This window comes from Rhinopithecus bieti, unplaced genomic scaffold, assembly GCF_001698545.2.
Source record: "Rhinopithecus bieti isolate Rb0 unplaced genomic scaffold, ASM169854v2 scaffold_24392, whole genome shotgun sequence".
Lineage (NCBI taxonomy): Eukaryota > Metazoa > Chordata > Mammalia > Primates > Cercopithecidae > Rhinopithecus > Rhinopithecus bieti.
Window position 1 is genome coordinate 984,066 of NW_016812542.1, and position 13,015 is coordinate 997,080.

Here is a 13,015-nt window from a genome sequence, read left to right on the forward strand (position 1 = left end):
AAAATTTTTTCATTATTTGATTTTATTCCTCTCATGACCCCCAAAACTTGCCTTCTTTATCCTCAGTTCTGCTTTACATAATGATATTTTTATTTATCATTTGCATTATTATTTAAAATGTATGTCTATAATTTGAAAGTTTAAATAGTACTGTAAGGCCTAGAGTAAATAAGAACAGTCTTTTGCTCCCACCCCTCTCTTGATATTTTGTGATTTTTAAATGTTATCTTTTATTGTAGTGCTCTTTCTTTAAAAAAAAAAAAAGATTTTTGCTAGTATCTGTTGACTTCTTCTCTTGATCTTGAAGTGTTGCTTTTTATAACCTCTTGCTCTTTGTTCAGGGATGCAATGTTTTATCATTTCCGAAAATACGAATTGTAGTTGGTTATCCTTTCTTTTGCTCCTTGCATTGCCTCATTCTCCCAAGTCCATCTTTTGTTTATTTGAGCTCCATCTTTATTTCTTATTAGAGGCTTTGGTCTAGTGTTTCGTGGATGTCCATTTGTATTTAATAAAAGGCCTCAACAAAGGGATGTTGAAATTCTCTGGACATTGGTGGAGCTCATAAATTCACGTGCCTTAACTAGGCTGAATGAAATCAGAAAGGCACTAAACTCACTGAGTCTTAGTTTCCTATCGAATGAACTGTGTGTCAATAATCACTAAAATCCTTTGCTTCTGTCTGAGTAGAAATCTTTGGAATTATTTTCTGATGATAAGCAGAAAGTGCTTTACTCACGAGATTCCAAACATAATATTAATATATGCAATATTTTAACATAAAGTCTACATAAAGAATAAGAAAATTATTAAATAGACACTACTTCAAATCTAACACTTGCCTCATGTGTGCCTGTGAGCAATTTACTTACATTTACTTAACTCTTTTAGGTCCCAGTTTCATTCCCTATAAAAAAGGATAAATAATGCTAACTCATTGACTTGCTGGGATGTTTAAAGGAAAAAAATACATATATATATTATATATATACACACACACATATATAAAGAGGTGTGCATAATGTCTGCTATGTAACATTTCAGTAAACTGTTGCTATCATTATTATATTTACTGATTAAGCTAATGGAGGGTAGAAAAGACTGTTTCCTGTGGTTTTCTGAAATCATAACACCTGGTTTGTCACTGCCCAGAGTGCTTACTCCATAAATACTTGATAATTTAATATGATTTGTTAGAGTTATTGTCTGTGGATCATATAGCAGATTTCCAGCATAAAGAAAAGTGTAATTCTCTTATTTTTATTGTATACTTTATTATTATCATGCATTGCTAAGAAAGGAAAGCCATACATATCTGTTTCAGCTGACCCTTATTTTTTGTCTTGATTTGCTTTTTTCCACTTTTGTACAGCCTTTATGTTTATGCAGGTCAAGTATGCATTCTCAACCTTCAAAACATGCTATCATTCATTTTAGGGCAGATGCTGAGAATAAGTATTTATTTCATCTATTCTATTTTACCCTTCTGCCCTTGTACTTTTCCCAGATTTGCAGAACTAGACAGGTTTAAATTCCCTTGGAAATAGCATCCCATTTTTTTTTAGGGGGTAGGGAGAACGGGTGGTATTTAAAGCCCAAGTATGTCTTTTGAAATGCCGTTTTCACTCAAATTGATTCCTAGTTTTTGCTGAAATCTCTGATCGGGGACTTAGGGGTGTGACTTCAAGGTAACTTTGATTTGTCATCATTTAAACATTTTAAGTTGTAAAAGAAACATATTGGGAAAGGTAAATTCAGTAACAATACATGTGTTAGAATAACACAGCTTTGAAGATCAAATGTTCTGTTATCTACATTTTCATCTGTTTAATGTATCTAGTCAATTCCATTGGTGATTCACAACAGGATTATAATGGGAAAAAGAGCTCTTAGATAATTTACAGATTTTTAGTGCTATGGTGCCACCTACTGAAATATTACTAAATACTCCTTTGACTAGCGAAAACACAAGGCTTTTAAGTTTAAAAAAATATAAAAAAATTCATCCCTAGAAAATAAATATTTAAAGACACACATATCTAAATCAAAGACTTCAATCTGACCATCATTACACAGGAAGTGATAATCATTTTCCCCCTGACTTGTAGATAAAGTGTAGAATGTAGTAACTGTAATATGTAGAACACTAGATATTTTACTGTGTTTTATTTCATATTGATTTGATGTGTTCATAGAATTTGAGAGAAAGCTCAGTGCAGCTCATACTTTGATAAACAGTGGTGCCTTCTCTTTATTGTCACACACCTACACATGTGCCCTCTTAATTTCCATTGCTATTTCACATATTTTTCTTTACCTATTTTCCACACCTTCCCAGTATTGTTCATAAAGAATGTTTACATATATTGTAGTGTAATTTGTATTTAATAATCTCCAAATATTAAATATATATTTTATTGTGCACTAGTTATTAAGTACTTTATGCAAAAATTTTATTTGCTCTTCCCAGATCTATTTGACTCCACTAAGAATATATTCTCACTTTTAAGTAATACAGGAACTAGGGTAGAGTACAAGGCTGCCTACATACATAAAACAAATTAGGTAGCTACATCAGTTCATTTGTTTTGCACTGGACAAGCAGAATAATATTTAACCATATACTCCAGTCTAAATGGATAGGTCATGAAATAGTTGAATATCTTATACGACCAATCTTTTTTGTTGTTGTTTTTTGGTTTTGAGTCAGGGTCTCACTCTGTCACCCAGGCTGGAGTGCAGTGGCACCATCACATCTCACTACAGCCTCAACCCCCACTGCTGGGCTTAGCCTCCCAAGTAGCTGGAACTATAGGCGCACATCACCACACCTGGCTGATTTTTGTGTTTTTAGTAGAGGTGAAGTTTTACATGTTGCCCAGCCTGGATCACTTGGCTCAAGTGATCCACCTGCCTCTCCCTCCAAAGTGCTGGGATTCCAGGTGTGAGCCACTGCGCCTGGCCACAATGGATCTCATCAGGTCTTTTTTTCTATCAGTGAAGATTCAGCACAGTAGCTTCTATCTATGATTTTGGTAATGTTTGATATTGTTTGCACGTATGAAGTGCAACAGACAATTGAAGTCATTGCTCATGTAGTTTAGGAAGAATTAAAATATGATAGAGACATTAATAAATTATTGCAGATATTTGGTTGGATAGTTTTCTCTAAGTAGTTAAGTACCTTCACCTACCCCCTACCTTATTTAATATAAAGGCATTCTCCACCAAAGTATTTGTTAGTGTATTGCTAACATTGATATAAAAATCATTAGATGAGTTGATTCCAAGTCTTTGCTACTGTGAATAGTGACAGACTGTATTAAGAAAATGTGGCACATATACACCATGGAATACTATGCAGCCATAAACAAGGATGAGTTCGTGTCCTTTGTAGGGACATGGGTGCAGCTGGAAACCATCATTCTCAGCAAACTTTCGCAAGAACAGAAAACCAAACACCGCATGTTCTCACTCATAGGTGGGAATTGAAAAATGAGAGCACTTGGACATGGGAAGGGGAACATCACACACTGGGGCCTATTGGGGAGGGGCGAGAGGGGAGGGATGGCATTGGGAGTTATGCCTGATGTAAATGACGAGTTGATGGGTGCTGACGAGTTGATGTGTGCAGCACACCAACATGGCACATTTATACATATGTAACAAACCTGCATGTTGTGCACATGTACCCTAGAACTTACAGTATAATTAAAAAAAAATACAAGAGCAAACACACACACACACACAAAATCATTAGATCACTTTTGGGGGGCATGTCCTTTGGATGTTATGTAGGTGTTTTAATTGAGCTATTTTATATAGGTCATGTTTAGTGTGTTCCTACTTTAAGACTGCTAAAATTTTAATATTAAAAGATTGAAAACATAGACTTATGTAATCTAGTGCACACGGCTTGTTAAAATTGATATGTTGCTTCAAGTTGCATCACTCTAGTGTCTACATTATATTCTTAAGGGTATTGGCTTAAATTTTGAAGTAGTTTTAACTTAAAATTTTATTTTAAATTGATTCTATGTGTTTTTTTCAAGGACAAAAACACTTTTATGTCATGTATCATGTTGACTAAAAGTGTTACCAAAACTAAAAATCTGTTTATAGGGATTTTATGACCATGAGGACAAGTGAGTTTAGTCTTACACTAAGTCTAAACAGTGATGCTGAAGTCTTGGAATTTTGTTTTAAAAAGACAAAATGGTGTGGGGCAGGTGCGCGCGCATGTGTGTGTGTGTGTTCATGTGCGTATTTGAAACAGTATATAAAAATGAAATAAAACATAGATTACAATGTTTTAGTGTAGCCTAAAAAATCACTCAGTGGAGGAATTTAGAATCATAGCCAGTGATAAATCGGTGTACAAATAAACACATATTCAATTCAAGAGGCCTTTATGGGAAGTAACCATGAACACAGAAGAAAGGAAAATGTTAGATCTTTAGATATTAAGCTATTTTCCAAGGATATTAAATTTTGCTGCATTAAAGATGAAAAGATTTGAGGAAATTTTGAATATGAAGCAATGATGAGTTCAGAAAAAAAAAAAAATATGCCTGTTATTCTGTCCTCTAGCTCCAGAAACCTCTTAACATCTAAACAAAAAGTCTGTAAATTTTAATAATTGTGCTTGATATTAGTGTGGTTTGGTTGACTTTCCTGTCAAAACAATATTCTGGAATAAATTAAGTCGACACACCTCTGAGTTTTCTCTAATATTTGTTTGTACCATTATAGAGCATTCACTCAGCATATTATTATTTAATCTGCATATCTATTTTTAGGGTCAAGGTTATTTTAGCATTTGTAGCACTACTAGTAATTTACTTGCAGTCAAATTATGATTAAGATGCATTTTTATTTAGCTTATGAGTTTTTAATAAACACCTTCTCTAAAGATTTTCATGCTTAAAATTTCATACGAAGAGGAAAGGCTGTCAAGACAAGTTGATGGGAAAAGAGGGATGCCTGATAAGTGAGAGTATGGTCTGTAAAGTCAGACAGGCTCAGGTTCAAGTCTGGCTCGCATATACTAAACTGGCCTTGTGAACTTGGCCAAGACGCTTGACTTTTCTAAGCTTCTTAGGGTTTTTGTGATGCTTAAGAAAAAAAACATAAGCAAAAGACTTAGTATAGTGCCTGGCACCCAGTAAACACTCAATACATATTAACAATTAATAATAATAAAATATCATTTTTAAATTATTATTTAAAAAAGTAAATCATTAGAGACAGTCTTCTCCATTTTGGTAATTTACCTCTTGTCCTTCTTTTCAGAAGTTAGATTAAAATACTATACATCATGTATTTCTTTTAAAAAACTCATTGCTTTTGGATCACTTGGAAGTTTATTAATCTCTCTGAGACATGGAACATGTATGTAGTCTGATGAATAGTGTACTGGTTGGAAACAGTTCTAGTATATTTACTCAGGTATTCACAGTTCTTTTGTTCAAAAAGAAATAGCTTCACATAGTGTCCCAGCATTTTTCTTCTCATTTCTGTAGTAAACAGATGATGAATTATAATTTTCTTTTATGACGCTCTATAGAATTGGTGCTACACATTTTGGTGACAACAAGGTAGTAAATCAGAACAATAGAATATAGTGGTCTGTGGAATTAGTGGTGCAGGTAACATTAAGATTCCTCTTTTCTCTGTCATCAAATTTACTTTCTGATTTCTCCTCTGTATTAATTGATCCAATGGCTTCCATCATTCTGAGGAAAAAGTTCAATCTCCTTTTCAAGGTCTACAATGCTTGCTCCTTGACTCTTCTTCTAAAGCTGTTATCATCAGATCTGTTTGGTTTCTCCTTTGCACTTACTCATGCTTAAAAGAATCCAACAATTACTTATGAATCACTTCTTATACACAAAACTCTTGGCTACAGCTGCTTCTCTTTCTCTCCTCCTCTTCCTCTTATTATGTGATTCATGTTGATGTTGATGGGAGCAATTTTGATTATTAGTCTTAATCAGGTGTATCCATGACTGAAATGTCTTTGCAGATAACTGGATATATGTCTCTTATGGATTATAAGCTTTTCCAGGGCAAGGATCATGGTTTGATCATGTTTGAACCTAGTCTCTAACAGCATGCCAGCACAAAAATATATGTTTCTTGAACCTAAGTGAACTAAATTAACTTGTTTCAAGTTCCAAGGAATTAGGTGCTTGTATGAGAAGGGGCATATCAACATAATTTTAGATACTTAAGAGCTCATGTATTTCTCAGATAAAGAAGATATATGTGTTGTATAAAGTATGTTCACACACTCAAAAGCAACTTGGATATTTTAAATTTGGCGATATGCTGTGTTCTTCACAAACAACAAAGGACACTTCCTTTCATTTCAAACATGAGAGGTATTAGTTACTACTATACTAATTTTTTTTCTTATTACCACTTTTGCAAACCAACACAATTCTAAGACCTTAATTTAGAGAGAAATAAGAACAAATAAGAAGAGTGAGAACACTGTTAATGGGAAAATAAACATAATAATAGTTTACATGAAACAGAAAGATAAAAGTTAACTAGATAAGAAAAGGGACAAAATACAAACAATATCAATTAAAACAATATTTAAGTTATGAATTATTAAGAAAAATAGAGAAATACAATGAGAAAATAAGAAAGTAAATATGTTAATAATTATGTATCACCCATCAATGATATAAAAATACATTTTACTTCAAGGAATAAGCCAGGGAATGTCATTGAAAAATACTGAGTGATGCTCCTCTGATGGCAACTCTGAAGGAAGAAAATGTTTTCACATCAGTTTGTTCTCAGAAGATAAAATATAAAGGCAGGAAGTCACCTTAAGTATCAGCTAATTCACTCTTCCATCTGATCTCTGATTCCCTTTAACAATCTGAGTTTGCTGTCATTTGGAAAAGAACTTTAGAATCTTTTAAGTAGGCATTTACTAAGATGAGGGATGAAAACATTGCACTTCACTATAGACTGAATCTAGTTCACATCATGCCAAGAAAGCTGCTCTTTTCAACATTTCCACAAACCCAGATGATAAATCCAGTTGACCCGTGTTAATCTCCCATGTTTACCCCGCATGTTAATCCCCGCATTATTTGACTTCAACCACTTCCTTCTTGAAACACCCTCTACTCTTTATTCCTGTTTGCTACAGTTTTTCTCCTACTTGGAAAATTTGATTACCTATGCTGGCTCTCTCAATATTCACTGAACTTCAGCATTCTATCTTGGACGCTGTTGTAGGAAGTCAGGGACCCCGGATGGAGCGACTGGCTGAAGCCATCGCAGAAGAACATAAATTGTGAAGATTTCATGGGCATTTATTAGTTTTCCATACTAATAATTTTATAATTTCTTACGCCTGTCTTTACTGCAATCTCTGACAAATTGTGTAGATTTCATGGACACTTACCACTTCCCCAATCAATACCCTTGTGATTTCCTATGCCTGTCTACTTTAATCTCTTAATCTCATCATCTCTGTAAGCTGAGGAGGATGTATGTCGCCTCAGGACCCTATGATCATTGCATTAACTGCACAAATTGTTTATAGAGCGTGTGTGTTTGAACAATATGAAACCTGGGCACCTTGAAAAAAGAACAGGATAACAGCAGTGTTTGGGGAACATGAGAGATAACCTTAAATTCTGACTGCCAGTAAGCCAGGCAGAACAGAGCCATATTTCTCTTCTTTCAAAAGCAAATAGGAGAAATATCAGTGAATTCTGTTTCTCATCAAGGAGCATCCCTGAGAAAGAGAATGTGCCCCTGAGGGTAGGCCTCTAAAATGGCCGCTTTGGGGGTGGCTGTCTTTTACTGTCGTAGCCAAAGGGATGAAATAAGTCCCAGTCTCCCTTAGGGTTCCCAGGCTTATTAGGAAGAGGAAATTCCCACCTAATACATTTTGATCAGACGGGTTGTCTGCTCTCAAACCCTGTCTCCTGGTAAGATGTTATCAATGACAATGCGTGCCCAAAACTTCATTAGCAATTTTAATTTTGCCCCTTCGTGTGGTCCTGTGATCTCGCCCTGCCTCCATTTGCTTTGTGATATTTTATCACCTTGTGAAGCATGGGATCTCTGTGACCCACACCCTATTCGTACATTCCCTCCCCTTTTGAAAATTGCTAATAAAAACTTGCTAGTTTTATGGCTCAGGGGGGCATCACGGAACCTGCCGACATATGATGTCTCCCCCGGACACCCAGCTTTAAAATATCTCTCTCGTACCCTTTCCCTTTATTTCTCGGACTAGCCGGCACTTAGGGAATTAGAAAAGAACCCACGTTGAATATCAGGGTTGGGGTTCACCCGATAGGACTCTTCTCTTTTACATAGTTTGGTGATCTCCTTCACCTCCGTAGCTGTAAAATGTATCTGTATGCTGATCTATAGCATCAACCCACATGTATAGCATGAGCTACGAACCTCTGTGTTCAAATGCTATTAAACATTTTCACATGGAATCTCAAGCAAATTCCAGTTCACCTCTCACTACTCATTGTTTATTATTTCTTAAGTTCAGTGAAACTACAACTCACTAGCATGTTAAACTATCAGTCGAGATATTTTCCATATTACTCTTTCTCCTTTATCCTCACTTGCAAGGATTTACAAACTCTTGGTGATTCTTAGGTGTTTCATAGGTCCTTTTACCCCATCCTTTCTTTTGGGGTACAATTCTTATTATGTAGGACATCATCTCTGTCTGTTTTGCTTTGGTTTTAGTCTCCTGATTTTCCTGCCCCCATCTTTGCTCTCTAATAATCCATTTTCCATTTCCTGAAAGGTTGATCTAAAATTTAAATGTTTCTTCATTAGGCCTCCCGTTAAAGACATCCCTGTAATGGATATCTAAAGCCTGTAAGATAAATCCCAGCTTCTTATTCCTCTGGGACCAAGCTAGCTATATGCAATCCTGTAGGTTGTAGCTTAAATGCATCCAAGAAACCCTCTGTATCAACTCCTCTACCAGCCAACCACCAACCCTGGAAATATAAATAAGATGATCCTGTTATGTGCTCCTTTAGCACATTCTGTCTCACTTGTCATCACGCTGTATTGATTGTCTTTGTTCATATCTCACACTAAATTGAGCTCATTGAGGGCAGGGAATTTTTATATGTTGGTCATATTATATCCCTAGCATGTAGCATAATATCTAGCACAAAATAGGTGCTCAATTAATCATCATTATCTAAATAAATGAATGCATTTGGGAAAAAATGTTTCAGAAGTTTTTCAAAAGTCTTTTGCAGGTTTGAAATTAATCCTGATAGTGATCCTTTAATCTGTTATGTTTCTGATTTAGCCTGGGTATTCAAAAAATAAATAACATAATTTTGACATATTTGGGCTTTGTAAACATGATATTAAGAGAGGGAATATAGTTTCATTAGGGTAAAAGCTACTGAAAATTGCCACTTGGTGAATGTTCTATCATAAGCTTGAGGTACATGTAAAAATATAATATATGTTTACATGAATATGAATGAAATTTGAAATTTTCTTAGAGATTTTGTTTCTTCTTTGCAGGGCAAGGCTCAACACCTTCCCCATTGGTAAGAATTAATATTTGCATTTTACTAATTTTTTATTCTTGTTGCAAAACTTATATATTTAATAACAATTTTCTATTATTATCACTGAAATTATTTTAAGGTTCCTTTTATAATCATGAATGATTCTTGACATTCACTTGTTCTTAAACTTTCTGCTTATATGTTATAAAGTTTAATAACTACATAAACATGCTATTAAATTTATATATATGTTTGTGTATAAATAGTAACTTTCCCTAAACTTGACAGTAAATCACACAACAGGTTTCTACTCTCTTTTAATATTTTAAGACTACAAATAAATGCATTTAAGTTAGATCACAAAATTGTATAGTCTGAAAGCAGGTTAAGAGTTGTCTATCTATGTTACAGATATGTAGATAATAGATTTGTATATGTCTATATTTCTTTAAGAGTATGGTACTTTTCTCAATGGTATACAAAACGTTTGAGACTATTAAGATATTTTTAAATAATAATTTTCAAATTCTACTGAACAATTCAATTAATAGTCCTAATAAATGTCTTGATCCTGAGATAAATTAAATTTAAAAAACGGAGATGCTGCAAATAAATTCATACATAGTACATGCAAAAGAAGAGAGAAAATTAAATTGCAGATGGTTAAAAAATCACATCACTTAAATGATGTTACTGAAAATGTATTATTTATTTCCTGCATAATCATATGGTTGACAGTATGCATTAAGAAGGTAAGTAAATTTATGAAAGCAATTTTGATTTAATATAGTAATGCACAGTGCCAACTAACGTACATCCAACATATCATGAAATTGGGTTATTAAAATGATTATTTTGTCATTAAATAAAATTCAGTCCAAATGAAGAAAACAAATAACCATGAAAATACTAACAAAAACACTTCTGAATCTGCATAAGAACTATATTTCCTTATTTTTAAAAAAAGTCTAACATAATTTTACAGTTTTTTAGCATGACAGTGATGTTTTATAAATAAATAAAAGTCATTCCTGCATAGTAGATTGTGATTGGTTTATGCCACCTACTCAAATGCAACTTAGTATCTCCAACTTTTACAGAAGATTGATTCATCTCAACCATACCAGCTGGTTATTTTTGCAGAAAAGGGATGGGTATAAAGTAGAATGGGGAGTGATTCTTTAAAATGGCAGATGACTCATCACCTTATTGAGGGAGTTTCTGTTATCTCTGAATTGACTTATAACAAGCCTCCAAGTGATGAAACCCGGTAAGTTAAAACTGTTAACCAAAATACAAAGGAAAGTGATCTCTCCCAAATATTGGCCACAACAATGTCATCAATGGAAACCAGGAGAATTTGCAAAGTGGAGGTTCAAGAACAATGTGGAATTGGCAATTGAGTCAGGTTTTCTAATTTTAAATTCTTATTTGTGAAAGGGAATGTGAATTGAACTTAAGATGTGTGCAAAGGTATGAAGGAGAGTGGTTCTCTGAAAACCTTTCTTCCTACACCTGGGACTGAATTTGCTTGGCTAGAAGTATCTTCAGGAATACTACTCATCAAAATAGCATGGTACTATGTATTAGTCAGGATTCTCTAGAGGGACAGAACTAATAGGAGAGATGTGTATATGAGGGGTAGTTTATTAAGGAGTATTGACTCACAATCACAAGGTGAAGTCCCACAATAGGCTGTCTGCAAGCTGAGGAGCAAGGAAGCCAATCGGAATCCCAAAACCTCAAAAGCAGGGAAGCTGACAGTGCAGCCTTCAGTCAGTGGCCAAAGGCCCGAGAATCCTGGCAAATCACTGGAGTAAGTCCAAGAGTACAAAAGCTGAAGAACTTGGAGTCTAATGTTCAAGAGCAGGAAGCAGCCAGCAGGAGAAAAAGATGAAGACCAGAAGACTCAGCAAGCCCACTTCTCCTACCTTCTTCTTGTGACTGCTTTTTCTAGCCTCGCTGGCAGTTGATTGGATGATGCCCACTCACACTGGGCGGAGGTTGGGGGGATGGTGGGGAGGATCTGCCTCCCCCAGTCCACTGACTCAAATGTTAATCTCCTTTGGCAATACTCTCACAGGCACACCCAGAAACAATACTTTGCATCCTTCAATCCAATCACGTTGACACTCAATATTAATCATCACATACTATTATAAGGAGAATGTTGCATGATTTTCTTTCTGGTCTGTTTGTAATTCACATCTAATAAAAGAATGATAGTGGACGATAAAGGGAACTTGTTGCAACATTTCTCTCAAAGCAAAAGGGATCATTGGAAGCCCGCAGACACCAGAATTGGTTTAACCTAAAAATAACAAATTAATAATTGTCAATCTTTTATAATGACAAAATTACAATTGTCATTATAAAAATCATCTATAATGATGACATTGACTTAATGTGAATAGAAAGAATTCTAAACTCTCTGCTTCCTTCCTCCCTCCCTTCTTTCCTACTTTCTTTCCACTACCTTACTCCCACCCACTTCTCTTTTCCTTTCTTTTCTCCCACCCTCTCTCCCTCCCTTTCTTTTTTTTTTTTTTTTTTTGACGGGGTCTCGCGCTGTTGCCCAGGCTGGAGTGCAGTGGCGCGATCTGGGCTCACTGCAAACTCCGCCTCCCGGGTTCACGCCATTCTCCCACCTCAGACTCCTGAGTAGCTGGGACTACAGACGTCCGCCACCACGCCCGGCTGATTTTTTGTATTTTTTTAGTAGAGACAGGGTTTCACCGTGTTAGCCAGGATGGTCTGGATCTCCGAACCTCGTGATCCACCCGCCTCGGCCTCCCAAAGTGCTGGGATTACAGGCGTGAGCCACCGCGCCCGGCCTCCTCCCTTTCTTTTATTCAATGCAGAGAAGATGAAAAAATATTAAGTTAAACCTGATTTTACACTGAAGACTAGAGGTAGTTACTGTCCTATTACTGTACTTAGTTGGATATGCTGGCATGTAATTATGAGTAAAAGTTTGATGGATTTATTTGTGAGGTATTTGGTTATAAAAATCTAGAGACTAAAGTTGTTCATTGGAAAATAACACACATAACAAGTCTATGATCATTTTGCATTTCTGTAATCACAGAATAGTTCTGCAACATTTCATGTATATTGACATTGCTGAAGTACAATATAATTAAGATGAATTTTTTCTGTATTTAGTAAAATTAACTTTAACTTTGATACTAATGAATAAAGCTGTTTTTAATATTATTTCCATTTTCTTCTCTATTGAGTAATATTGCAATTTTCATTCTTAACTCTTTTCTGTCCTATCATCTCTAGTCCTTTTCTAGTTTCTCTCTCATTCTTTCCCTTTTTCCATATTTATGCCATTGTCTTTTACCCAATCTTGTTGAACTGAATTAATTATTACTTGTTGTGTGATATAGCTCAGTTTTTGCCTAATTAAATATTTTAAATTTTTTTTGCTTTTCAAAAGTAAATATACGTTAAGCAAAATATATATATAT

The 13,015-nt window shown here is 34.9% G+C and overlaps 1 protein-coding gene across 1 annotated transcript in view; it reads left to right on the forward strand.

The window, feature by feature from the left end:
* Positions 1-13,015, forward strand: part of PTPRC (protein tyrosine phosphatase receptor type C) — a 123,284-nt gene that overhangs the window by 46,372 nt on the left and 63,897 nt on the right. The window contains exon 3 of the mRNA XM_017896544.1: positions 11,453-11,470. Within this exon, the coding sequence (XP_017752033.1) occupies positions 11,453-11,470 (18 nt within the window). The remainder of the gene's footprint in view (positions 1-11,452; positions 11,471-13,015) is intronic.